At 49.4% G+C, this 27,672-nt stretch overlaps 1 protein-coding gene across 6 annotated transcripts; it reads left to right on the forward strand.

Annotated features, from left to right (window-relative positions):
• The first annotated feature begins 1,193 nt into the window (after window positions 1–1,193).
• On the forward strand, window positions 1,194–27,513 carry POLA2 (DNA polymerase alpha 2, accessory subunit). Of its 6 annotated transcripts, none has more exons than XM_032640272.1 (19): window positions 1,194–1,500; window positions 1,891–2,202; window positions 5,670–5,794; window positions 6,310–6,401; window positions 6,617–6,674; window positions 10,147–10,253; window positions 12,473–12,666; window positions 13,290–13,378; window positions 14,620–14,775; window positions 15,911–15,973; window positions 16,670–16,712; window positions 20,131–20,255; window positions 20,838–20,876; window positions 21,557–21,630; window positions 24,591–24,702; window positions 24,976–25,082; window positions 25,910–25,969; window positions 26,234–26,360; window positions 27,016–27,513. In XM_032640272.1, the coding sequence occupies exons 2-19, from the start codon at window positions 2,124–2,126 to the stop codon at window positions 27,163–27,165; spliced, it is 1,800 nt and encodes a 599-aa protein (XP_032496163.1). In that variant the 5' UTR covers window positions 1,194–1,500; window positions 1,891–2,123; the 3' UTR covers window positions 27,166–27,513. The 6 variants fall into 6 exon arrangements, with proteins under 6 accessions (XP_032496163.1, XP_032496165.1, XP_032496161.1 ...); XM_032640274.1 differs by having other exon boundaries at window positions 1,313–1,500; window positions 24,594–24,702; window positions 27,016–27,512; XM_032640276.1 differs by lacking the exon at window positions 1,194–1,500 and adding an exon at window positions 2,518–2,594 and having other exon boundaries at window positions 1,752–2,202; window positions 24,594–24,702; window positions 27,016–27,511.
• The last annotated feature ends 159 nt before the right edge of the window (window positions 27,514–27,672 follow it).

Here is a 27,672-nt window from a genome sequence, read left to right on the forward strand (position 1 = left end):
TTGGTAATTATCATGAAATGAAGCTATACCCAATATTGAAGACATTACATATTTCAAAATAGATCATGTCTTTGTTCCAGTAACTTCCTCTTTTGCTTTTTTCCTTTGTTGTGCTCTATTGGGCCAATGTCTTTTCCTGTTGGAACAGTGCCCTCTTCACATGCTATAAAGGGATTCTGCAGATGTAGTTATGTCCCCAAATCAGTTGACCTTAAGAAAGTGACATTATCAATGTGGTCCTAACCTAATAACATGAGCCCATTAAAAGCAGTGTCTCTGGCTGGTGGAAGAAACCTCTAGAAAGGAATGCAACTTAGCTGACACTTTGATTTCAGCCTTACTGAGAACCCAGACATGCTGTGCCCAGACTTCTGACCTACAGATTTGTGGGCTAATAAATGAATGTTGTTTTATGCCACTAAATTTGTGATAAATTATTACATAGCAATAGAAAACAAATATACGCTCTACTGCCCATACCCAGGTAGACTGCTCCCACCCTCTGCCCTTGGTACCCACCAGTAAGAAGCGTTAGGGGAATGTAAGGTGGTTTTCCCTCTCCAGCCCTCCCCCATCTGTGGTTAGTATGCAGACTATAACCTGTTTCAAACGGCTGGACTGAAGCCAAGAAGGCTCTGAAGGCTCTGCCTGGCTCTTCCTCCCTCATCTCATGTCCTGAGGTGCCCGCTAAAAGTCTTTGGTCTCTTTAGTGCAGTCGTGAGAATCACTGTTGTAGTGATACCCTACACTTTCCTACCTTTGGATGCTGTTTCCATTTTTTAATTGTACTTTTTTATCGTAACTTAAAAAACGAAGAGCATCTTTGTTCATAAAACTTTGAATTTTGGCTGGTTTTCTTAGGATGAGAAATGCTGAGTCAAGGTGGATGAACATTTTTAAGGCTCCTGACATACACCGCCAAAGTTTTCTAGAGACTCTACCCATCTACCATCCCATTAGTCAAGTATGATGCCTAAGGTTATTCTATCTAAGCTGAGGCAGTGGAGATTTGGGGTCAAAGAATTAGGAGATATTTCGGGGGAAGACCCTCTTCTCATTTTACCTCTGAGCTCTCTCCCCCTTAGGGACCCATCTTCACTCCCAAGCTTCCAGTCGCCTAATGGGAACCTCTACCTGGAAATTCCAAAGGCACCCAAACTTGATATGTCCAAAACCAAATCACTTCTGTCACCTTTCCACCTCTTTTCCACTGAAATGCTCCAGATCCAGAAAACTGACCTATCGCTGTGGCTGGGACCACGGTGGTAACCATGACGATAACCATGGCAACCAGATTCCCTAACGAAGTCACACGGAGTGCAGACATGAAGCAGGAGACACAGAGGGACGACAAGCCCGTCCTCTTCCGCGTTGGGCACAAAATGGGACATTTAAGGGCATATACACGACAGCGCCTGCGCACCAAGGCACGGAACGAAAGGGTGACGAACATACGTCACGGAGCTTCGCGAAGCCCGGAAATCAAGGCATCGGCGGCTGGTGCAGAATCGCGGTTTCGGTTCTGGGAGTCCGGGTTTTTGTGCGCCCAGGCCCTGCTTTCGCGCCTGGCTGGGGATAACTGCGCAGCCGCCGTAGGGCGGGCCAACCGCCAGGCGCGGGCGCGCGAGCGGCCGCGCAGGCGTTTGTGCGCACGCGCCCTCGGACGCGCGTGCGCGCGTATAGTCCGGGAACTGGGAACAGGAAGCAGAGGGGAAGGGGTGGGGTTGAACCCGGGTCTCGCGCATGCGGGCGGCATACAAAGCATTTGGCGGGTTTTTCCGGGCTGCTCTGTTCTGATCCCGGCCTTGAGATGTTCAGTGGTGGCTTTTAGGAAGCTGGACGTTCTCCCCAGGAGAACGACTTCTCAAGATTTCTGCTCTCTTCCTTCAGGCGTTTGCGGGCTTCAAGAAAAAGAAAACGTGTTTCTCCGTGACTGACGGCTGGGGCCTTCCGACGGCCTGAGGTCTTGGGCCATTTGGTCACTCTCCGTCTCGGTCCCTCGGAGGGTGAAAGGATCAGAGGGACCTCGTCCTGCTCATCGATCTCCACGCCTGTGGGTTTCTTGGCGTCAGGTCGGAGCTGGGTGGGCCCGGCCCCGGCCCCGGCCCTCCTCCTGGGTCATCATGGCCGTGTCCGCCCAGCTCTTGGTGGAGGAGTTGGAGATCTTCGGCCTAGAATGCGAGGAGGCTCTGGTTGAGAAGTGTGAGTCCCTTGCCCCCTCCCTGGACCCCAGCCCAGGTTCACGCTCCCGCTCGGTTCCGAAGTTCACCTCCCCTAGATGGGGCTTCTCCGTGTTTGTGAGATGAGTTAAACTGAGTATTGAGATTTGGGATGTGAGGACTGTGAAACGCTCATAGGGTACTGCGTGGATTCCCAAATCAAAAATAAGAATATGAAGAGCGATTTTAAATCGGCGCAGTCTCACCGAGTTCGGAAAATGCTTAAAGCTCAATAACAAAGCAAGAGATGTTGGGGTTTTGAAAAGTAGCTTTTTATTCCTGGCTCCTCCCTTTCCAGCCTACACCTAAACTTCTGCTGAACCATCACTTCTCATCAAAACTGTTGGTGGTCTGTGCAAATCTGAGTCCCTTGAGGTGGGTTCCTAAAATTGAATTTTAGCTTTGGAAGGAACTTTAAGGAGCTTGTCAGCTGTTTACAGGTGGAGAAACAAATAAGGAGAGTTAATTGCCTGAGCTGGTCTGTGAACCAGGTCTCCTGTGCCCGGGTCCGGTGCTGCATTGTATTGGTCCATCGTATCGGTCAGGGTCTGGGGCAGTGTAAGGAGTTGTTGGAAGCAAAGTCTTTGGAGGTGTGGACAGTCTCAGTTTTAGAATCAGGGTGATTGTGCACCTGCCTTAATCATTCATCAGCATATTGAACTTCTTTTTTAATATATAAAACCAGGATGCAAACATGGTAATTTATGAGAGACCAGAATACTCCAAGTTTTTATCTCCAGGGCGTTCTCTTCCAAACAGGAGACTTGAATGAGACAGCCAGTCATAGTCAGAAATTTATTTGGTGAGCCTGAAATCAAAACAAGAGAACTTATAAAGGCTTTCATCTCATTTAGGACTACATTGGCAGTGCTGTTGGAATTCTAGACTTGGAATTCATAATTGCTAACCTCGCTGGGACTTTAATATTGCCTGACAGTCATACCATATTTCCCTGGTCTGTTCACCCTGAGTCTCCTATGATTATTCGTCACCTGCCGCGCCTTTAACAGCCTCTGTCCCACTCTCACTCTCAGCCAATGAACTTACTTCCTGTTTTGCTGAGAAGCATTAGAAGGAATCGGAAAACTTCTTTAAGCTACCCCCCATTACTTCTTCCCACTGACCCGTGTCTGTGCCATATTCCTTGCCTCCTCCCATTACAGTAAGTGAATTCTCCATGTTCCTAGCAAAAGCCACATGCTCCACTTGAGTCCTAAGTCCCATTCCTTCTCCTCCTCAAGGACATCACTCTAATAATTCTCCCCTTATTTTCCGTTTTTCTCTCTATAAGGTTTTTTTTCCTAATAGCCTAAGAATGTGACTCTTAGACCCCCTCCGTTTAAATACTCCATTGTCCCGCCTTCCCACTCCAGTTATCTTCTCCCAATTACAGCAAACCTCCTCCTCAGGATTACCTATTCTTCAAATTTTTCCTCTTTGAGCCCATTTCAGTCAGCTTTTTCCTCCCCACCACTTCACTGAAATTGCTCCTCTCAAGGTCACCGACGACCTTCACTTGGCTAAAGCCACGGATGCATTTTCAGTCTTCGTTTGGATGAATAGCAGCATTTGATGCCATTTATCATGTCCCCTCCGTTAAAACACGTTTTTTCTCATAACTGCTTGGATGCTCCTCCCAGGTGTTCTCTACCATTCGTGTCACCTCCTCTCAGCCTTTGCGGATTCACCCGCATCCTGAGCCCCGAGATACACTCGGCTCCTTGGTGATCTCACCTGGTCTCCTGGGTTTACATTCATGTGTTTGCTGGTGACTCCCAAATTATATCTCAGCCCAGACCTTTTGCCTGATCTGCGGGCTGGTCTGCCTCCTAGATGTCTCCAGCTGGATGTCTGATTGGCATCTAAACTCCACGTGTCTAAAGCTAAGCTCCTGCTTCCTCTCCTCATAGTTCCTCCTGCTGCCTCGCCAGCTCAGTTAACTGCCCCCTTCCAGGTGCTCAGGCTAAACCCACAGCATCATCCTTGACGCCTTTCTCTCTTCACACCCCATATCCAGTCAGCAAATCCCACTGGCTTTACCTTCAAAGTGTTTCCCACCTAGAGTCCAACCACTTCTCCCCCTCGTCCACTGCCACCACCTTGATCCAAGCCACCATCATCTCTCACCTGGACTTTGCCATGGTTCTCTTAATTGGTCCCCCTGATTCTGCCCTTGTCCCCTTCAGTCCGCTTAACACAGCAGCCAGGGTGACCCTGTTGAGTGGAAGTCAGATCGTGTTACTGCTCTGTTCAAACCCTCTGGTGATTTCTTGGCTTGCTCAATAATTAACAGTGGCCAACGGTCTGCACCCCCTTCACCCTTTCAACTCATGTGTCACCTCCTTCCTCAGTGCATCCCAGCCCCAGAGGCCTTACCGATCTTGCTTCTCCCTCAGGATCTTTGCCTGAAAGTTCTTCCCCTCAACACTGTCTGACTCGCTCCTTTACTTCCTTCAAGTCCTTACTCAAATGTCACCTCCTCGGGCTTCCCTGGTGGCGCAGTGGTTGAGAGTCTGCCTGCCGATGCAGGGGACACGTGTTCGTGCCCCGGTCCGGGAGGACCCCACATGCCGCGGAGCTGCTGGGCCCGTGAGCCATGGCCGCTGAGCCTGCGCGTCCGGAGCCTGTGCTCCGCTATGGGAGAGGCCCCAACAGTGAGAGGCCCGCGTACCGCAAAAAAAAAATGTCACCTCCTCAATGAAGCCTTCCCTAATCACTGGGTTTAAAATTGCCGGCCCAGGGCTTCCCTGGTGGCGCAGGGAAAAAAAATTTTTTTTAATTGCCAGCCCTTCCCCCCACTCCCCCATCCCTGTCCAAGCTTTATTTTCCTACAAAGCACATTTAATTGTCTAACGTACGTCTTTTACTTATTTGTTTTATTTTTTCTTTTTTTAAATTTATTTATTTATTTTTGGCTGCATTGGGTCTTTGTTGCTGAATGCGGGCTTTCTCTAGTTGTGGTGCACGGGCTTCTCACTGCGGTGGCTTCTCTTGTTGAGGAGCAGGGGCTCTAGGCACGCGGGCTTCAGTAGTTCTGGCATGTGGGCTCAGTAGTTGTGGCGCGCGGGTTCTAGAGTGCAGGCTCAGTAGTTGTGGCACACGGGCTCAGTAGTTGTGGCACACGGGCTTAGTTGCTCCATGGCATGTGGGATCTTCCCAGACCAGGGCTCGAACTCATGTCCCCTGCATTGGCAGGCAGATTCCCAACAACTGAGCCACCAGGGAAGCCCTACTTATTTGTTTTCTGTCTCCTCTCCATAGTGAGCTGCGTAAGGACAAGGGTGCGTCTCTTTTTATTCACTGCTGTGTCCTTGGGCCTCGAACAGTGCCTGTCCCTAGTAGGTGCTGAATAAATTTTGATTGAATTTAAGTAGAGGATTATTTTCACTTTTCAAGATGAAAGCTGCAAGCAATGAACTAAGTTCTTACATGTCCAATTTCCCCCTGCAGTGATAGAGCTGTGTGTTCTGTATGGACAGAATGAGGAGGGAATGGCTGGCGAGCTTATAGCCTTCTGCACCAGCACACGTAAAGACTGCCTCACCTCAGAGACCCTAAACTCTTTTGAGCACGAGGTAAGAACAAACTAAACAAAAAGGAAAAGAGAAGAAAAAAGAACAAACTGTAGGCAAACTGATAACGTAACTCTCCGTGTCTACTCAGTTGGGAGACAGTGCGCTGTACTGAGAAGAGTGTGGGCTTTGGAGTCGGGCCTGGATTTCAGTCCCAGTGTGAGCTTGGACCAACTAACCTAATGGCTCCGAGCCTCAGTTTCCTCTCCTCTCAGTGGTTCTCTTGATCTGTACTTTTTATGGTTATTGAATGAAATGAGAATGGATGTAAATCACCTAAAACTGTGTCTTCAACAAATAATTGGTGTTAATATTAGAACTGTTATGTGTTGTAGGGAAACAGTCACAGGTGAAGTCTTTAATTTTTTGGTCTATCATGCATCTTCTGCATTCTTCCTTTGAGGAATTTTATATCTTTGATTATGTTTCAAATGCCCATTATTACCTCATGGCTATGGGGAACGCCTCCTCTATTACTTGACTATGGAATAATATATTCATTATCTTTTCTTCCTCAGTTTCTGAGCAAAAGATTGTCCAAAGCCAGGCTCGGTGCCTCCAAGGACAGTGGGCATGCGGGAGCCAGAGACATCGTTTCCATACAAGAGCTGTATCCTTTTCTGCTCAAGGCCTTTGCATCAAACCACACATTGTATTTCATCATTGATCTATCATTATTGTTACCATTGCATTATTGTTATCTGTTGCATGTATAATTTTAGAAACAGGCAACAAATGTAACTAATACTCAGATTTCTTATTTGAGCAACCCTTGCCTTCGATTTTGGGTGGAAGTCTATTGTTTCTCTTAACCAGTGTTCTTAGAATCGAAGTGGAGGAGGAAGAGGAGACCCTCTTGAATGCCTACACCACACCCTCTAAGGTGCGTGTGCCATGTTTGGAAATCGCATTCTACACGTAGCATTTTTTTCTTTAGTCTAAAAATATCAGCACAGCGTTTGAAGTTCTAAGGGGGAAAATTCACCACTCATACAGTTTCCCGCTCTACTTCCACTTACGCATCTTCCTTTCTGATCACATGCATAGATGTTTTTGCATGATGGCAGTCCTTGTGGACACATGGTTGTCCTGCTTTCTTCAGTTATCATATCATAAAATTTTTATAAATGCAACTTCTCCATAATTACTCTTTTTTAATGGTTGCCTAGTTTTGTATCAAGTGGACTGTAACTGAATGATCCAACTCGGGTGTTGGACCCCAGTGTGAGAGGTGGAGTAGGGCAGTGGAAAAGCATTGCCCTCCATGCCTGAGTCAGAGACCTCGGTGACCTTGAGTGAGTTGCTTTTATCTCTCTGAGCTGCCTTTTCCTTTCCTTTAAAATCAGGATCCATTCATTCACTTATTGAGCAGCTACTATATGCCAGGCACTGGGTGAACTGGTGAATGAAACAGGTTTGGGTGTGCTCTGCCCTCAAGAAGCTGGCAGCCAGTGCCGATAATATCTCCTATCTCAGAGGGCTTGAAAATTAAATGAATGTGTAAAGCGCCAAGCCCAAAGCAATGTATTCAGTAATATCAATAGTAGTTACTCTTTATAGAAAATACATTTGTGGAAATCCTTAACCAGAGAGTAAGCCTTAATCTTTCAAAGTAAATTACATTGTAAGAAAGAAGGTGTATAGTTTAGGTGTGCCTGTACAGAGCAAGAAAGCGAAAATGTTCACAGTGTTCTGCAGGACTGACTCAGGGTAATTCAGCTCTCAGTAGACTGATGCATAAGTCAGATGCCAATTTACTTAATTTACTGTTGACGTATACACCCTTCTGATGGCTGAAATACCATATCGAGGACACCCCATTCCTGCTACAAAAGTACCTAAGAGGCTCAGTCACGGATTAAAATTTGTGACCATGGAATCAGAGCTGAGAGAGTTAGATTGAAATGAGCAAAGAATTTGAAATATGTGTCTGAAGCTCGGAGGAGAGGCAGAATGGGGCTGGGCTAGAAACAGGAAAAATGCTTAGAACAGTGCCCATCACACAGAGACTGTCAGGCATCAGTGGCAGCATGATGACAGAGTCAGAGCCAAGCCTTGGCCTTTCCCACCCAAACAGTGCCAGTGTCAGATCTTAGGGGCAGGGGCGCCCCTGTTACAGAGGTGAATATGTCAGTGGTCTTAGCTTGTCACCATTAAATATTTGGCTTGTGCAATTGACAAGCTACACTTTTGCTCCCATGCTCACCATAATCTTGGCTCTCCACATGTCCTTCCTGCCAGGGAGAGATGCGTTCGCCTGAGGATTTGAAGTTCCCATGATGTCGGCATTATGATTCTAATAAGTGAATAAGCTGGCATCCTTGGCTACAATTTGGGTTCCTGTGTGGTGTGAGGATATGCTCACCCCAGGATATGAGACTGGTCCCTCGGTATTTCTCATTACAGGTGAATGAACTGGCACGTAGTATTAGCAGTGAGTCTCCTGAGCTTGGTTAGAGTGAGCGCACCCCCAAGGAGCGTAGCTGGAGCTGGTTTGCTGACACAATCAGGTTTCACCGCAAGGTCTGAGGATGAGAGCCGCGAGGCTCTGCTCTCTCCCAGAGTCCCATCCTCTGTCCATGTCCTGGGAGACCTAGAGTTCTGTAGCCCCCTGTATATTAGAAGGGTCTTTGGGGGAAATAGTTTGAGAAAATATATCAAAACCATAAAATCTTTACCATCCTATGGCCCAATAATCGTCCCTAGTAAGAGTCTCCCCTAAAAAAATAATCCAGGGCTTCCCTGGTGGTGCAGTGGTTGGGAGTCCACGTGCCGATGCAGGGGACACGGGTTCGTGCCCCGGCCCGGGAAGATCCCACATGCTGCGGAGCGGCTAGGCCCGTGAACCATGGCTGTTGAGCCTGCGCGTCCAGAGCCTGTGCTCCGCAACAGGAGAGGCCACAACAGTGAGAGGCCCACGTACCAAAAAAAAAAAAAAAAATCCAAATTCTAGGAAAAGCTATGTGTGTGAAAATGGGCATTTCAGCATTATTTATAGTCACCAGAAATTACAAATGCACCCAGAAATAGAGGGGTAGTTAAGTAAATTATTGTATATCAATTCAATCAACACAGCTACTAAAAAGGATGAAGATTGTGACAATGTGGGAAAATGCTCATAATTAATATAGAGCAAAAAATTCAGTGTATATATTACTTAAGTGAAGGTTCATATTCAAAATAAGATTACAACTATTAGGATTTTTTTAATTGGAAAAATATTGAAATACTAGGAAGGAATATTTTTATTTTTTATTTATTTTTTTTTTGCGGCACACCTTTCACTGTTGCGGCCTCTCCCATTGCGGAGCACAGGCTCCAGACGTGCAGGCCCAGCGGCCATGGCTCACGGGCCCAGCCGCTCCGCGGCATGTGGGATTCTCCCGGACCGGGGCACGAACCCATGTCCCCTGCATCGGCAGGCGGACTCCCAACCACTGCGCCACCTGGGAAGCCCTAGGAAGGAATATTTTTAAATGGCTCTTGTATAAGGCTGGTAGCATAAGGGTCTTTTTAAAATCTAGTTTCCATTCCAGCTCCTTAATGGTGGTTTTGAATCCTTTCTCTCCCATCTGTTCGTCGTCACCCCTGTAGGCAGCTTTGGTGGCATAACTTAAACCTGCAGCCAGGAGGAGCCCAAGGATAGGGGAATGTCTGCAGACTAGCTGGCCGCCTGGTTGCTGTCCAGGCAAGGATTTTGTCATTCCTCAGCCACAGTTGGTCGTCCCAGACTCTGGGGAGCAATGGATCTCGGGATTTGGGGGTTTCACCCTCTGCTCTGGGCATCTCTGGATTCTTGATGAGCAAAACCCAGAAAACAGAAGTGACCATCAGTGAGGCATTTGCTAAATCCTCTCCAAGTATGAGCTCACTCATGTTATCTGCCTGGAGTCACTCCCTTCTTTAATTTTGAAAATACGTGGTAGACTTTGCCAAAATAAATAGTAACATGGTCCCATCCCTTGTCAGGAAAATGTGTCCACGCAGGTCAGAACCGTATGCATAGCAAAACTCACAGCTGTCGTAAAGCAAAGAGAGGTGGGGAAGGAAAGTGAACGCGTGAGTGATTTGAGAGGACAGATCGCCTGCTTGGCAATCCTTTTTGGGGAATGTTGGCGTTTGTTTCATAATTGCCTCCCAAATGGAGACATGATACTGATGAATACTGGGTTACAGTTGACGAGGATTTCTCTCTGAGATTATACTTGGAAAATGGGGCCTTAAGAAGAAAACCAACCCTATCCTATCTGTGCCCTTCATTCGGGCACCGTTCTCCCTTTCTTCCTAAGGAACTGTACACTTAATTAGCAGCCTGGATCTAGAGTGACTGGGCCCGTTTCCTCTTTTGTTTCTAGGGTTCTCAGAAGCGAGCTATCACCACTCCGGAAACCCCCCTCACAAAAAGGAGTGTGTCTACTCGAAGCCCCCATCAGCTCCTGTCACCATCAAGTTTCTCTCCAAGGTATGGCTCATAATTAATTCAGCTGCCCAACAGCAGGCCTGCCCTTCCCTTTCTCTGGTTATCTAGTGGCGGCTGACACTACAGCATGACTTAATGAATATGAGTGGACTGTTACCTCTGCAGTGAGCTGGCTGGAAAGCCTATGGCTCTCTGCCCTCCCTGCTCTCTTGTCCTGTGTGGAAAATTACTGTTTCTTACGGTAATTAAGGGAACTCACTTTCCACCCGCTTTTCTGGGGCTCATTTCCTAGATCAGGAACTGATATCTTCTACTGAAAACAACCTGTCTATTCAGAAGTTGGGAGGCCTTTGAGTCTTGCCAGTAGAGGCAAATAGGTTTCCACCTGCTTCTGTTAGTTCGTGTGTTGTTGGGTTTTTTTTTTTATCTGAAGTATTTATTTTTAAAAAAGAAAAGCACGTATCTTTGTTCATAATGTTGCGTAACCTGTTCTTTGTCCCTCACTCGGGTTACAACTAGTTTCTGAGAGTTTTCTTGTCACTGTGAATCTACACCAACTTAACTGGTATTTTATCCCTGCTGCCACCTCTGCACATAAATCCACAAAGATCACATGTGACTTTTGGAAATCCATAAATGACATGTCTTATGTGAGAGAATTCCATAGATGAGAGCTCTCCTGAGGAGAAGAAAGGTTTCTAGGCGCTGCCACGTCAGGATGAGGCAAAGGAACAGTAATGTTAACCAGTTAGGGAAACACTTGGCTGCTAGGAGCCACTTCTTCTAGACGGAGCAGAGCTTAAGACTTTCTAGCCCTGTCACATTAGAAAGGAGATGATAGGGAATTCCCTGGCGGTCCAGGGGTTAGGACTCGGTGCTTTCACTGCCGTGGTCCTGGGTTCAATCCCTGGTCGGGGAACTAAGATCCCGCAAGCCACGCGTCATGGCCAAAAAATATTAAAAAAAGAAAAAAATGAAAGGAGATGATAGCCGTCATTCAAGCTGAACGGTGGTTGGATTCTGAGGGACGATTTGACTTCAGTGTGGTCCACTCCTGCTTTCAGGAGTTCTCAAACTGGCTTCCACAGTGAGCTTTCCAGACTTGGAAGGGCATCTTTGGATGCACAGAGATGGTTGGTGTGGTGTACAGAGACGGTTCTCATAGGTGCTGGCACCATGACAGCAGTTCTATCCTCTCAACAAGCAAGGCTTTGCAACTCGTAGATCTGTCTACAGCTGACCCCCTGTGAGCGACTCCCTGCATTAAAGGGCCGGCTGTAACGCCCACCCCATGGAGCTTCACAGGGAGGAGCTCGGAGCAGTCGGCAGCGTGCTGCCTAGTCATTTTTTAACGCACGCCAATGAAGCTGACGTTAGAAACTGGCTTTGTAATTTATGAAAGTAACTTCTAAATTATTCAGGTAGAGGCAGCATTGGAGATAGAGGTAATTAATCAGGCTCGCTTTCTGTGGCCTCCCTGGAAAGGAGGCACTGGTGGCACCCATTGCAACGGTGCCCCCATAGAACTTGTTCCTGCAGAGTGTTGGAACATTAAATGAAGCCTGTTTTAATTGGACCTCTCTCTACGCTGTGTTCATGACCAAAGGGTTAGAAGACCTCGCTGTCCTCTAAGCAGATCAGCAATACCCGTGTGTCCTTGGAGGTGGAATTTATCAGTCAGTGAGTGGAAATACGAGAACTTGTCCGTTGAGACTCGGAGAATGGGAGTGTTTGTTCACCAGCTGACAGAACTCATTATGCGTCCACCTGCAGAGACACTGGGGAAAGCTGATTCATTTCATTTAACTTCATTTCATTGCTGTTTCTACCTTGAACTATGTCGTGAGGTCTTAGGTGTTTGCACAGCAACTTTTGGCTTATCCACAGTTCCAGGCTCTGATGATGCTCTAACAAATGCTGAAAATTCCTAAGAAGAAAATAGTACTCGGAACTTGCTTTTTAATCAATTCAGAGTTTGGGTTTTGTTTTACTTTGTTTAGTTTTAAGCCAGGAGAAGACCTTTTAAAATGTGTCCTTGCATCTAAACTCCTCTGAACACGTTTGGTATTCCTCAACCCCCTCATTCCTGAAATTCCTTAAAGGTCCAGAATGTCCAACCCCATTAAGCTGATTAGATTTATAAAATGTGAGGCCAGCCTGACGTTCCTCCAAATCTCCATTTTCAAAAGGTAACCTCATCCTATTCCTCTCTCCTCTTAGGTATGAACACACTAACACTAATGTCTTTTGCTTCCAATTAGTGCTACTCCCTCTCAGAAATACAGCTCGAGAAGTAACCGAGGAGAAGTGGTTACCTCCTTTGGCTCAGCACAGGTGATGTCTTGGTCCGGGAGAGAAGGAGCCAGTAACATCAGCGTGAAGGTCTTGGGGTATCCAGAGCCACTAACCGGGAGCTACAAATCCATGTTTCAGAAGCTCCCAGACATTCGAGAAGGTAATTGTTTTTCTCTTTGAAATTCTGGAGGATATAAAACCACCCGGAAGGGTCTTGAGTCAGTAACAAAGCTTCAGCTAGGCTGGTAGAACAAGTTTCAAGGTTGCCTTTGATAGATGTCCTCCGGGTGCCCCTATTAGTAAAAGGATATGAGATGATAACTCTCAATAATTCTCCCAAATCACATCACTTTGCTAAAGAGAAAGCACATAACCGTTTCCCAGTAACAACCACTTGAACTGTGTACAGAAAGCCAATTAAAGTGTTAAAGGAAGCAAAGACATTTATGGCTTCTTCCTTGTGAAGAATGGAAGGCTTTCCAGGTTGGGCTTGGCTTCCCCTAAACCTCCCTGACGACCTGAGTGAGAGGAAGGCTAGGGTGGGAGCCGGACTGACTCTGGGAGTGTGCTGCGTGACCCCCTGTGGCCAAGTGGCAGGCCGGGTTCAGCAGCCCAATATCGGGAAATTGGCTCGGCCTTCAGAAAGTTACAAACTGGCTGGTGTCCTAGGCACCCTTCCTGCTTCTGTAAAGTGACTGACTTTAATGTTTTACAAGGTGCTATGTTTTCTCTTCTCGGCAAGTGAAATGTCTTAAACACACTTTCTGCCCTCTGGGATTTCAGTTCTGACCTGTAAGATAGAAGAACTTGGCAGTGAGCTCAAGGAGCATTACAAGATTGAGGCTTTTACTCCTGTTCTAGTCACAGCACAAGTAAGAGTTATTCTAATAATCTTTCCTGAATGATGTTGTTCTTTTAAATCGATGAAAAAGCAGCCTCCTGCTTCCTTTTCACTAACCGTCTACCTTCTAGTTAGAACATCTATCTGGGATGGATTTGGTAAAATGAGTTATAAGTGCTCTCTGGTTTTGTGACCAGAGAAAGCCATTTCCTTTGCACTTGGATTAGAGTCTTGCATGTAAACCGAGATTGAGGGATTCAAGCATTCAAGTATCAGGATATGAAGACAGCAGCAAGGTGAGGATCTCCAGAAACGGTGACTCACGGTCTCTCCCCTTCTCTGTCATTAGGGACCAAGTGTTGCCAATCGTGTCTTTATGTCATAGTTTAATCTGGCACGTGCACCAGTGCTTTCTCTCTAGAACGTACTTTAAGGGGAGATGTGTTCTCAAAGATTCTTTATGGTACCTCTGTCATGTGTTTGCATTCAGAGAAGAATGGCCAGTTGGGGAAGATAGGCAAAACCATGTCATATAAGGAAGTTTTGGGGGAATTTGGGAGGAAGTAGTGGAGGGGAGGCTGGGATGTACGATCTCGTGGGGAAAGATTAGACTTCCTCAGTTTGCCCCCGGGAGTGGGAACAGGATAGAGGAAGCCAGAGAGAGAGAAATTTCAGCTCAGTTTAACGAAGAACTTCCTGTTAAGAGGCACTCTGGTGTGTGGTTCAGGATATGGCCCTGGAGCCGAACTTCTGGGCTTCAAACCCAGGCTTCTTCCACTGTTTGACCTTGACTAAGTTATCTAACCTTTCTGTTACTGGTTTTTTCATCTATAATATGGATGCAGTAATAGCATCCACCTCCGGTTGTTGTGAGGATTAAACGAGTTAATACACATAAGCCTTTAGAACGGTGCCTGGTGTTTAGTGAGCTCAGTAAATGAGAGCTTTTGTTAACGGTTATCCAGGGATGCGGTGCATGGGCTGCTGGGGGTGGCAAGGGGGCAAGTTCCCCTTAACTAGAGATGCTCTGGCTCAGGCAGCCACTTAGAGGGGCTCAAGCATTAGGTGGTGGGCAGACTAGATGCCTTTTAAGGGTCCTTCCACCCCAAGGAGCCAGTGATGATGTTTGTGGTCACCTCAGGCTCAAAATGATGCCCCGACAAAAAAAAATGTGTGCTGTTGTTTTGAAAGGTCTGTTTCGCTCTTCATTACATTGACCAGATTTTGAACTCCTGTCCCAAAGACTGTCATTCTTATGTGTACCTTCGGCAGGAGCCCGTCACCCTGCTGGGCCAGATTGGCTGTGACAGCAACGGGAAGCTGAACCACAAGTCGGTGATTCTTGAGGGAGATCGGGAGCATTCCTCAGGCGCTCAGATTCCAGTGGATCTATCTGAGCTCAAAGAGTATTCTCTGTTTCCTGGACAGGTGAGATCAGGGGCGTCTCCCACTGGGCACGGGCATGCTTGTTTGCTCCGTAGTGTGCGTAGAGGGCTGTGGCTCCAAGAGTGAGCGTTTCGTCACTGGCCAGCTGCCCCTCACTTTTTTTTTTTTTTTTTTTTTTTGGCGGTACGCGGGCCTCTCACTGCTGTGGCCTCTCCCGTTGCGGAGCACAGACACCGGACGCGCAGGCTCAGCTGCCATGGCTCACGGGCCCAGCTGCTCCGCGGCATGTGGGATCTTCCCAGACCAGGGCACGAACCCGTGTCCCCTGCATTGGCAGGCGGACTCTCAACCACTGTGCCACCAGGGAAGCCCTGCCCCTCACTTTTGACGTCTGATGCCGTGAGGTGTAGCTGGAGCTCAGGCCCAAGAGGGGACGCCAGTGTAGGGATTTCAACCTTCCCCCATATGCTCGGACCTTGGCTCTGGGATCTGCTGCCAGGTTCAAACCCCAGTTCCACCCCACAAGGCGGGTGATTACAGAGGTGTTACTAACCTCTCAAAACCAGAGTGTCCTTGCCTGTGAAATGGGGATGATAATTCCTACCTCACAGGAGAGGTAAAATGAGGTCACCCGTGTAAAGTACAATTATTATTATGCCAACGTAACCCCCTTGATTAAATACCCCCAAGTTTACAATCACAGAATGAGAGTAGCTGGACAATACTTCTTTTTTTTCTGGCTACGTTGGGTCTTCGTTGCTGCGTGTGGGCTTTCTCTAGTTGCGGCGAGCAGGGGCTACTCTTCCTTGTGGTGCGCGGGCTTCTCATTGCGGTGGCTTCTCTTGCTGCGGAGCATGGGCTCTAGGCGCACGGTCTTCAGTAGTTGCGGCACGCGGTCTCAGTAGTTGCGGTGCGCGGGCTCAGTAGTTTTGGCTTGCGGGCTCTAGAGCACAGGCTCAGTAGTTGTGGTGCACGGGCTTAGTTGCTCCGCGGCATGTGGGGTCCTCCCGGACCAGGGCTCGAACCCGTGTCCCCTGCATTGGCAGGCGGATTCTTAACCACTGCGCCACCAGGGAAGTCCTGGACAATACTTTTAACTCTTATCAGAGTATAACTTATTCCAGACCTCCTGTTCATCTCCCCTGTGATGCAAGCCTGTCTGCTGCCTGTCTTTCAGGTTGTGGTTATGGAAGGAATCAACACCACTGGTAGAAAACTTGTTGCCACGAGACTCTACGAGGTACCGGTGTCCCCCCACTCCCCCCCGGTTTGCTGCAGGCATAGTGTATGCGGTTCTGTCTGTCCTAGAGCCCGTCCTTTGTAAGGGCCCAGTTATTTGCTTCTCAATTCTCTGTCTATAGAGTGGGACTTACCTCTAGGTCAGGGCCTCACAAACTGTTCCCCTAAAGGGCCAGACAGTAAATATTTCAGGCTCTTGCAGGCCGTATGGTCTCTGTCACAATGTCAGCTCTGCCATCGTAGCACAAAGGCAGCCATAGGCAACCCGTAAACCAACGAGTGTGCTGTGTGCTAGTAAAAGTTTACTTACAAAAACAGGTGGTAGCCAGATTTGCCCCATAGCCCGTAGCTTAGCAGTCCCTGCTCTAGCAACAATCCTCCACAGATTTCCAGAGGATGCGAGGAGAAGTAGCAGGACCCTACTCTCCCATCCTCGCCTAGCAGGGCCCTGATCCTACAGGCACCTGGTTTTGCTCCTGCTTTTTGCTGGGTGTTTTATGAGTTTAGCCATGACCTTGTGCTACCCAGGTTTCTTTGCCACTCAGTAAAGAAAAATGGCAGGACCATCAACTCTGTGGGCTTTTAGTTCCAAGGGGCAAGACACCCGCAAACACACCACCATTCAGTGCTCAACGCATTCCTGACCAAAGACAGTGCCGGGGGCAAAACCTCACCGTAGCTTCTCTCCTGTTTGAAGGGCGTGCCACTTCCGTTCCATCAGCCCACTGAAGAGGATGGAGGTAAACTTTGCTTCAAACATTATTTTGCTAACAGTGCGGGTGGAGGGTGGTGAACAAGGGTACAGGAGTGCAGTTCCTCAGGCCCCAGGGAAGCTACACAAGCTGTTTGAGAGCACCATGCCGGAGCTCCAAGGGCGACTGTGAATTGGTGGGTTCACTGGCCCTTTGTGGAAGGCCAGGAGTCTGAGCCTACATGGCTTTGTCAGTGTTATCGCCTGTGCTCTGACTCCACAAGGCCTGTCGTTTAAAGACTAATGTTTAACAGGTATTTGAAGGTAGCTTTGAAAAGGGAAAAGAGCAGCTATTTATTTAAATTTAAAAAAATTTTTTAAAGAGCAGCCATTTTTAAAAGAATTCCTGTAAATGCCATGTGATATCCTGGGCTAGATCCTGGAAGAGAAAGGGGACATTAATGGGAAAACTAGTGACATTTAAATAAAGTCAGGAGTTAGCAGTAATATACCAGCATTAATTCCTTAGTTTCAACAAATGTACCATAGTTATATAAGATGCTAGCATTAACATTAGCGGATGCTGGGTGAAAGGTGTACATATGGGAACTCTGGACTATGTTTGGAACTTTTCTACAATTCTAAAGTTATTCCAAAATAAAAAATGTATTTAAAAATTAGACAAATTTCTCAGAAAGCCTAGAGTTATTTGGTCACTAACCTAGATGGGAAAAGACGAACATTTTAATAAACTTTGCTTCAGAACAATTCCAAGCATTTTTGTAAGCAAAGCAGAAGACTGCTGAAGATCAGCGGGGAGATGGCTGACACCAGCACATTGTCAACACCCCCTCCACGTTAATATCGTGTGAGGTCATTCTTAGTGGCAGCCTGGAATCAGGAACGAAATCTAGGAGTTTATGACATTGCACATTCTCTCAGAAAATAAGTGTTTATGGAAGCAAGAGTGCTGGTACTGGATCGACTTTAGGTAACGAAGAAAACAGACTGAAAACAGGGCTGAAATGCCCAGAGCCTGAGCTGTGCCAGGGAAGCCTTTGGAAGCAGTTGAGTAGGTTGTTGACAGACAGTTTGTGAGAAGGGTCTGGGCTCACAGCTCCCTAGGTGTGGACACACAGAATAGGACGTGAGCCTGGCCCTCCTGGCACTCACCGTTTACCTGGGATTGACGTCTCCTGTAGGCTCCTCAGAACCATTAGCTTTGTCCCCCGCAGCAGCACGGCACTGCTGGGTGTGGCGAGTGTTACGCTTCCCCCTGAATTCTCTGTCTCAGTTGAGTTGTTGCCACTCTGGTAGGTGAATAATGGTCCTCATTCCTGGAATATATTCCTGAACGTATTACTTTATATGGCAAAAGGGACTTTGCAGGTGTGACTGAGTTAAGGCTCGAGATGGGGATTGTCTAGGTGAGCTCAGTGTAATCACAGGGGTCCTGATAAGGGAGGGCAGGAGGGTGAGAGTCACAAAGATTAGAAATGTTAGGCCGCTGGCTTCGAAGGTGGGGGAGGGGCCGTGAGCCACGGACTGCAGGCGGCCTCTGGAAGCTGGAAAGGGCAAGAAAACAGATTCCCCTCAGAGCCTCCAGAAGGAATGCAGCCCTGCCCACCCCTTGATTTTAGGACTTCTGACCTCTAGGACTGTAAGATGATAAATGTGTATTGTTTTAAGCCACGAAGCTTGTGGTAATTTGTTACAGCAGCCATAGGAAACTAATGAAACTGCCTGTTAAGAGGTCAAGGGGGCTTCCCCGGTGGCTCAGTGGTTAAGAATCCACCTGCCGATGAAGGGGACACGGGTTTGAGCCCTGGTCCGGGAAGATCCCACATGCCGTGGAGCAACTAAGCCCATGCGCCACAACTACTGAGCCTGCACTCTGGAGCCCATGTGCCACAACTACTGAAGCCTGTGCACCTAGAGCCTGTGCTCTGCAACAAGAGAAGCCACCGCAATGAGAAGCCCACGCACCGCAACGAAGAGTAGCCCCCGCTCGCCGCAACTAGAGAAGACCCGCACGCGTGGCCAACAAAGACCCAAAGTAGTCAAAAATAAAATTAATTAATTAAAAAAAGAAAAAAAAAAGGGGGTCAGGGATCTTTGGGTTTTGTTGTTGTAAGCTACAGAACCAGGTTCAGACTAACTTAAAAAAAAGAGAATTTGTTAGGGGAAATCCAGATAGCTCACAGACTGGACAGGTGGCTGGAACAGGCTTACAACCTGGATTAGGGCTTAGTAACTCTAGGTGTCCAGGTAGCAGGGAGTCCCCCGCTGTCTCTTCCAGGCACCTCTGCTGGGGTGGGTCAGTGCCAATCTTTTTCTGTCCTTGGGTAGCTCACCTTGAGATTCCAGAATCCAGAGGAGAGTGTGAATGGCTTAAGCTGGGTCCCATACCTGCTCCTTGGCTAGGGGAGGACGGTGCATCTAATTTACAGCCCCCCCTGGTGGAGGGGGGCGCTTATGGAGGACGAGGCTGATTCTCCACAAGGAAAGCAGACGCTGTGAGGAAAAGGGTGCCCCAAAACAATGGCCCTGCACCCCATCACACAAGAGTCTCCCGTCCCAAGCCTTGCACCCCAGCCTGTCATTGTGGACTCCTCGAGGTACCAGATTCTCCAGCTGCACTCACCAGCAGATGGTCCCTCACACCAAGCACTCAAATCTCAGGGCCATCCGGGCCCCTGCCTTGCCCTGGCTTCCGGCACACCCTACTTACAAGTGTAAGCAAAGTCACAAAAAGGCAAATACCACAGGATTCCCCTCAGACGAGGTTCCTAGAGTCGTCAGAATCATAGAGACAGACAGTGGGAGGGTGGGGGCCGGGGGAGCAGGAGTTGGTGTTGAACGGGAACAGAGTTTTGGTTTTACGAGATAGAGTTGTGGAGAGGGGTGGTGGTGGTAACTACACACCATTATGAATTTACTTAATACCACTGAAATGTTTACTTAAGATCAGAGGGAATCCCCTGGAAGTCCAGTGGTTAGGATCCGCTCTTTCACTGTCAAGGGCATGGGTTCGATCCCTGGCTGGGGAACTAAGATCCCGCAAGCCTCTCAGCGCAGCCAAAAAAAAAGGTTAAGATGGTAAGTTTTGTGTGATATGTATTTTGCCACACCCCCAACCCACCCCCGCCCCAAAGTAAATGTTGGGAGGAAAACCATGTAAGCAAATGGCACTTTGATCAAGTCTCTCCAGACGCCCACTTCCCTACCATGACTCGTGCACTGCTGGTAAATATCGAGTTCTAGTCGTTTGCATACTTACCTGTCTCTGCCAGCAATGGAGGGTTCTTTGAGGGCAGGATGAGGTCTTGCTCCTCCTGGATTCCTGGAGTTGCACACGTAAGGAGACTCTCAGTGAATTGAGTCCCGTGGCATCTTTCCCTAACTGTCCTTTCTCCCACCATCCCAGCATCCTCTCATCCGCATCTTAACGATCTTTTCTTTCTTAGATTCTGAGCAAATCATGGTCCTGGTGGCCTGTGGGCCATACACCACATCTGACAGCATCACATTTGACCCCCTGCTCGACCTGATCACCATCATCAACCGTGACCAGCCCGACGTCTGCATCCTGGTAGGAGGCCCTCCTGGGACAGCTTCACCCGGGGAGGCACCAATGGGAAAACTGGGGGGTCGGTCTTAGAAAGAGGTCTGATGAGGTTCTAAATTTTTAGGGCGAGTGTGGGACTCTCCTCCTTTTTAAAAATATTTTTTAGTGCTCAGCCTACATCTTTGGCGAGGTGAGGTGTGTGTGGAATTAATCCAAAAGCCCAAGCTGTTTTGCCACCCTGCATTGACTTTACAGTATTCCCACCTCTGCCTCATTACTCCAGTTTGTGAACTCACCTCTTCTGAAAACTCACAATAAAACTGCATGGAGGTAGATTTCCCTTGCTGGGTTGAGAAAGGAAAAAGCCTGGTATTGTAGGAGGCAAAACAGCTAGCATCCAGGCGTCAGGTCCTTCTGCCTGTGATACTAGCTGGGCGCCCCTGCCCCAGCTGCTGCCTGGCCCAGGCTGTACAGGTGGCCTTGGAGGGACGATGGACCCTGGACAGACAACTGCTAGGAGAGGCTATGTGAGGGCACTCACACACACGTGTGGTTCTGATTTGTTCTTTCGGTACCTTTGTTTCTCCCCCGCGGGCTTATCTGCAGTTTGGACCTTTCCTGGATGCCAAGCATGAACAGGTAGAGGTAAGTGACTGGGGTTGGGAGGGGGAGATACCGGATACTCACATTCAGTCAAGCCCCCACTGTTACTTTCGTCTCTTTGAGTTTACCCTGCATCTGTAACAACCTAAATGAATCCGTGTGGCTGATCAGGAAAGCATTATCACAGGGCATTTTTAATAAAGGTACTGAATTTAAGGGCTTCATTTCACCAGAATACAGAGCTGTTTGGAAGCTGGGGGAGGGGGATCCAGATATCCGAGTCCCGGTCCTCCTGGTGTGCGACCGACCCTTGGTGCTGAGGCAGGTGCCCGCGGGTCCCGGAGGTGCGCCTGTGAAAGTACCTTCCTGACTGCTACCCTCAGCTCCATGACCCACATCATCTTGCCATCCTTTGAACTTAAAACACAAATGACCCTTCTGAGGACATTTCTTCCCTTTGTCTCAGGAGGTTTTACCTGCCACAGAAAAGATTTCAAAACGCTTTTCCTCCTAGTCGTCCCCTCGGCTCACTTTCAGGAGGACTGATTCTCCGCCGCCTCCTTCCTGCCCCCAGCTAGACTCAGCTCCTGGAGCACAGAGGCCACTGTGACTCCTTCAGCTCCTCGCTCAGGGGCTGGCCCCCAGGGTCATCTGACAAGCGCTCAACGAGTGAATAAATGCCAAACGTCTCCCCTGTAAACCTGTCTCCTCTTTTCTTGCAGAGCTGTCTACTGACAAGCCCATTTGAAGAAGTTTTCAAGCAATGTCTGCGAACGATTATCGAAGGGACACGAAGGTCAGAGTTCAAAATACTGGGCAGAACCTTACGCTTCCTAAGTTTCTCCAGGGCTTCTCATTAAGAAACTGAAACTGTTCAAAAGTCGTGGTAGTTCCCACCCTTATATCCTTTTGAACTACAAAGATCAGATAGAACCCTTGAACTTCAAGTGCACAGATGCTGAGTGAGGAGGCGTCTTTGTAAAACACAAAGATAAACACACTTGAAAAGGCTACACAGACTTCCGCTCTTCCCTTGCTCTTTCTTTCCTTCCTTCCTCCTCTCACTCCCTTTTGTATAAACTCATATTCCACGGGAATCTTCCCAGGGTGGTGTTTGATGACTTACACCACAAAATCCCTTGTGTGAGTGAGAGTTTGGGGTGAGCCCAAGTCCTTCCCCGAGTCAGTGCTTCCCTCATTTCACGGGCGCCGCCGGCTTGTATGAACCATCGTAGAAACTCACGAGGGTGGGGAGCTTGAATGCTTGCCCCAGACCCTAGGGACGGGACTGGGAAAGGTCATAGCGGTGATGAGAGATGGGCAGTTCTAAATTGAGAGAAAAGCCTCTATTCCAGGAAGAGTCTAAGCTAGAAGTAGAAAGTTTTTCAGGAAGCTGACACCTCCGCTTCCTGTCCCTTCCCTCCAGCGCCAGGGTTTGAGAGAAATTGCCCTTGGTGGTGGATCTCCTCCTCTGGGGATCTGCCTTCCTGTAGCTGAGCTCATCAAAAACAAACATTCCCAAGGCTAAGCTTTTAAAAGTAAGTCTGTAACAAAGGTGGTTTTTAAAACAAGATGTATAATCATCTGCCCCTTGGCCGTGAGACCTGATCTCAGGCTTGATTAGCTGTAACTCTACCTTCTTGTACCAGCAGCGTGGGCCTACGAGTACCAGCAGCATGGGCCAGTGTCGTAGGCCTCTCGGACTGGGGAAGAACACCCCCAACTGCCCCAGAGTCAGGGGGCATGAATCGTGCAGGTGACAGCCTGCAGCTGGATCTGCCCCTCCCTCCCTCCAAGTGAGATAACATAGGTGCCTTCCCTCTGCCTCCCAGGTTTGTTGTGACCCTGAATGAGTTTGTCAGACCTGGAGGCCCCTCCACTCCTCAGGAGATAAATCCCAAAACGGGAGCAGGGCTGGTGTCCCTGTTTTATCAGCCCTCAGGTCCCCTCTGGGATAGGCAAGGACTGCGGGGCGGTGCCGTTGCGCAGGCTGGGTGCTTTTCGATTTGAGATGGGGTTCTGTTTTGGGTTCCTCACCCCGTATGGTATTGACAGCAGTGCTACAAACAAAGAACAAACCAGGCATTGTTGCCCTGGGGGTGAGCTCCCGGCACCACCAGGCACTTTGATCTGAGGCCAGTGTGTGCCTCGGGGGAGAGGGGCTGCCCCACCCTTCCCAAAACAGTATCAAAATGGCCCTCCTTTGGGGGGAATTTATTTTTATTCTGAGAGGTCAGAAACGCAGAGCATTAAGCTGATTTATCAGTGAAAACCAGAGCCAGTGAGGAAGCACCTCTCCTCGCAAGAGCCCAGCAAGAGCCCAGCAGAGCCGGGGGAGCTTGAGGGAGGGAGCGGCTGCAAGGCCCCTCCCCACCGTGATGTATGAAGTTGTGCAATGCTCAGCATAGTTGGAATTTTCTCTCGGATCCCTCCCGCTACAGCCAGCCTATAACCCTGAGCCAGAGGCCCGTCTCCTCCTTAACTGTTGCTCTGCCAGAGCCTGCACAGAAGCAGAGCAAGCCCATCTCTTAACGGCGGCCAGCCGTGCCTCCGCCCTTCGTGTCCATTACGGACTGAGCCCCGGGGATCTAAAGCACAGACTGTCCCCTTCGGGTCACCCCCCGACTTCAGCACCCAAATCCATAGACTTGGCTACTTACAGGGACTTAACTTTCAATGTCAAAGGGACTATAACTAATTTGCAAAGTGCCTTTGGTCTCCAGATTCTGCATTTCTGCTGCAGAAGCCTCAGTTCACGCTTTGAGCGGGCCTGACAAACAAGTGACAGGTGTGACAACCATCACCAGAGAGGCAGCCACGTCCCTATACCTGCACAGGTGCCTGTGCCTGCCTCTGGGAAGCCACTGCATCTTAAGCAAGAGAGGGCGCTAGAAGTGAGAGCTATTGGGGGCTGTTAAACTCGCCCCAAAGTAACACTTTCTGTCTTTACAATAGACCCCACCCCGCCAAGGACAGGTTTTTTTCCCCCTTTCTTCTTCTGCGTGGCTGGAGAGGTTAAAGAGTAGGCCTCTAGAGTTACGGGGTTTTTCTTCACTTACATCTTGTAACCCTAGAGATTCTCCTGCCTCCATCAAAGGAAATGTCTGTCATCTCTGCTTTTACTGTTGCTGTTAGATATTTCTTTCATCTTTGTAAGACAGGCTGCTGAGAAAGAAAAACCAAGGGCGTTGATTCCCTGTGCGGGAGGGGTGGGCGGGGTGGGCTCTTGGCGAACCAGAACCTGCCGTGCCTTCCCCGCCCAGATCTGCTCAGCCTGCCGGGTCCCTCCCGAGGGAAGAGGCCCCCAGCCAGGGAGGCTACGTGACGCCTAAAAGCCACGTCTGTTCACGCAGCGTGAAGAGTCAGAACTTTGGCTTCAGGTCTGGCTCTGAGGATTTTCAGTCAAATCCTTGTCTTTCCTGCTTTCCTAGATCTCCGTTTCTTCTCCCCTTTTTCTACGAAACAGTAGTCCTCTTCCTCTCGAGTAGAACATCGTACGGAGCCAGGAGAAAGCATGTCCTGGGAGAGAGCCATGAGCCCCATCCAGGTGGTTGTGTGTAAATTAGGACAGATCGTCTCTCATTCCTGGTGTCCCATGGGGAACGGCACCCCGCCTTCATAGGAGAGCTCCGTTCGGAACTTCTTCCCTGGAAGTAGGCTCTTGTGTCCAGCTCTGACCCTTTAAGTCTGTCACCCAGCTATGCTAACTCAGCTGCACTCATTTTCCTTACTGTTCTGATGCTTTTTTTGGCAAAGTAGCTCCGGCTCACACCTCATCTTCGTCCCATCATTGAGAGACGTGCACCACGAGCCTGTGTACCCACAGCCGCCCTTCAGCTGCTCCGACCTGCCTCGGGAGGACAAAAAGGTACCAGCGTCCCCTCCTTGACCAGGCAGCCAGAGTCCAACGTGCTGAAGGCGACCCAACTCGTCCCAGAAGCAGAGGGCGGGGGCGCCTTTGAGGCACACGTGGTACCTGCGTCTTAAGCTTCTCTTTGTAACAGGCAGACGTGTGATTTACTGTCCGTTGGGTTGGTCCCCCTTTCACTGGTCCCCCCAGCCCTTGCAGACCCCCCATTTTCATGGGGAAGAAGTTTCTAGCTTTGGTGTGCAAACGTCTGTCCCACCCTTCTCATTTTAGCGAGTGCAGTTTGTGTCCGAGCCCTGCACGCTCTCCATAAATGGAATGATCTTTGGCTTGACATCCACCGATCTGCTGCTCCACATGGGGGCTGAGGAGATCAGTAGGTGAGAAGGGTTTTTCGGTCCCACAGGCAGTTCCTCTGGATCCTGGTCCTGTCCTTGGCCAAGGGCTTGCTTGGCAGGGTTGAGAGGGCAGCCCCTAGAGCAGCACTTTCTGCCAAAGCCTTTGGCCACTGAGTTTCTCTGCACCCAAGGGGAGCGGTGGGATGCATGTGTTTCTGTTATCACTTGTTTCTGTGGTGTTTGAGACCCTGAAGGACCACATCCATTCTGTCTTTGCACTTAATTTCTAGTCATAGAAGTTCATCTGCTTTTCTTTGTTTGCCACATTTGTGACCTAAACAAGATGTCCCTGCTTGTAGAGGGTGACTGTGAATTCACCCCGCAGGGTGTTCCCCCTTCCAGAGCAGTGTGTAGCTCTGCACAGGATCAGACACAGCCAGACGTGTCGAGCCGAGGCTCAGCAGTTCACTTCCCGCATCGCCGTGATGGGAAGGAGTGTGGAGCAGTTTGCGTCCTAGGCGAGAATGAGTGTGTGTTTGTTGGCTCCGGTCGGAGGAGCAAGGGTCACCCCGGCTCCAGCTGGCCTCGCGCCGGGACAGACTCCACGTTCTCTGGCACGATGCGGAGCTGGTGATAGCCTGCCTGGGCCCTGATCGCAAGGGGTTCCTGCTCTTTCCCTCCTCAACCCCGTGTCCTGCTCAACAGACCGAGCATTTGCGGGCAGGTCTTTAAACTTCCCCAGAGGCACCTTCTTGTCACACGCCTTGGCCGCATCGCTTCTCTCTAGTTTAATAAATCCTCCCCGAGGAGAAACAGGCACTGATAAACAAGGTTCCACTTTCCGTTTCTTGCTTTTCTTCCTCTCCTAGTTCTTCCGGAACCTCAGACAGGTTCAGCCGAATACTCAAGCACATCCTGACGCAGCGGAGGTGAGCCTGCCCGACGGAGCAGCTGACCGTGAAGGGAGTGCTTAGGGGTCAGGGAGCTCTGACAGATTTGACCTCGAGACCTTTCCCAGGCCACTACCAGGGAACTCCACCCTGGGATGACAGGCCTACGTCCTGTCCCCTAAACACAGAGGAAAGGGAGAGACGGTCTGTGGAACCGTGGAAACCAGTGACATAGAGGAAATCCATCTGGGGAGGGGGGTCCCTGAATCAGCTGCCGCTGACTGTCTCTCTCTGTCTCTGCAGCTACTACCCGCTCTACCCTCCCCAGGAGGACATGGCCATTGACTATGAGAATTTCTATGCCTATGCACAGCTGCCCGTCACCCCCGATGTCTTCATAGCCCCTTCAGAGCTGAGATACTTTGTGAAGGTAGGTTTGAACTCCACCATTTCCCAGAAACGCCAGAACCAGTCTCAGAAAACAAATGTTAGTAAAACGCGTAAGTGAGCAGCGCCCCCTCGCTGCCCTCCCCGCCCCAGGGCACGGTACTCAGTCAGCCCAGCCTGGGGGCGCCGGAGGCAGATAGGAAGACCCTCAAACCATGGTTCGCACCTGAGGCCACCTCAGGTGCCCTGGGCTTGCCTGCCCCCTCCTGAATTCTGAGATGACCTCCAAGCAGCTGTCAGTCATTCTCATCTCTGCCGCCTGAGGCCCTGCCCGGGGATCGGGTCCCTCACAGGGAATCCACCTGATCAAGCCCCTCTTGCCAAACCAGAGCCAGTTCAACCTCGAGAGGTAAACTTTTTTCATGTCGGGAAACAAATAGATGAAGTTTGTCTCCAAGTTTGGGAGCTGATTGTCACCCTGCCGAGTCATCTTCTTTATTTTGTTTCAGAGACTCAAAAGGTTCTGAGTTTTCTAATAATAAATTAACATATTTTACTTAAGATGCGTTTTGTTGGCCTGCATTTCCATTTTATAAAGTCCTCTTTAGGGTCTAATCGTTAGATGAGTCCAGCTTTTTCACATCAGTCCCGATGATTTTGGCCTTTCCAAACCCACAGTCTTTCTTTCCTTCCCCCAGGACATCCTTGGCTGCGTCTGTGTGAATCCTGGGCGCCTCACCAAAGGGCAGGTGGGGGGCACCTTCGGCCGACTCTACCTTAGGAGGCGGGCCGCGGGCGCCGAGGGCAGGCGGAGCCCATGTACTGCTGCCCAGGTGGTCAGGATCTGAGTCTCGGTCCTCTGTCATCCCCCTGTCGTGCGGGCCTCCCAGACACTGAGAGCCCGGGAGTAGACCTCTGCCAAGATCCCACCCGTGGAAGGAGAGGGGGCAGCCAGCTGGGGAGGACAGGGCTGCGGGCAGGGGGCCCAGCGGGAAGACCTTGGGCAGCTGGATCCCTACTCCGCGTCGAGCTTCTCTGGAGGAAAGCTGTTTCTTCGTGGACACTAGGAGCCCAGCGAGAACTGGCCGTGGACGTGGTACGCTCAGGAAGGTCAAGGCTTTGCGATTTCCTACTGAGTCAGACATAGAAACAACTTTTGGAGATATGAAAGTAAATTCTGTGACTTCTGAGTTTAATCTTTTTTCCGCTCCGTCTTTTTCCTGGTAGTGAACAAAGAATGTTGCCCTCCTGGAGCTCTGTGCAGCGTCTGTCACACTGGGTTCCGCCCAGCCCCAGCCCCAGCCCCGATCCTCCTAAAGCTGCTCCCAAGGCCCCCGCAGCCTCTGTGCTGAGGA

Source organism: Phocoena sinus, chromosome 8 (assembly GCF_008692025.1).
Source record: "Phocoena sinus isolate mPhoSin1 chromosome 8, mPhoSin1.pri, whole genome shotgun sequence".
NCBI lineage: Eukaryota > Metazoa > Chordata > Mammalia > Artiodactyla > Phocoenidae > Phocoena > Phocoena sinus.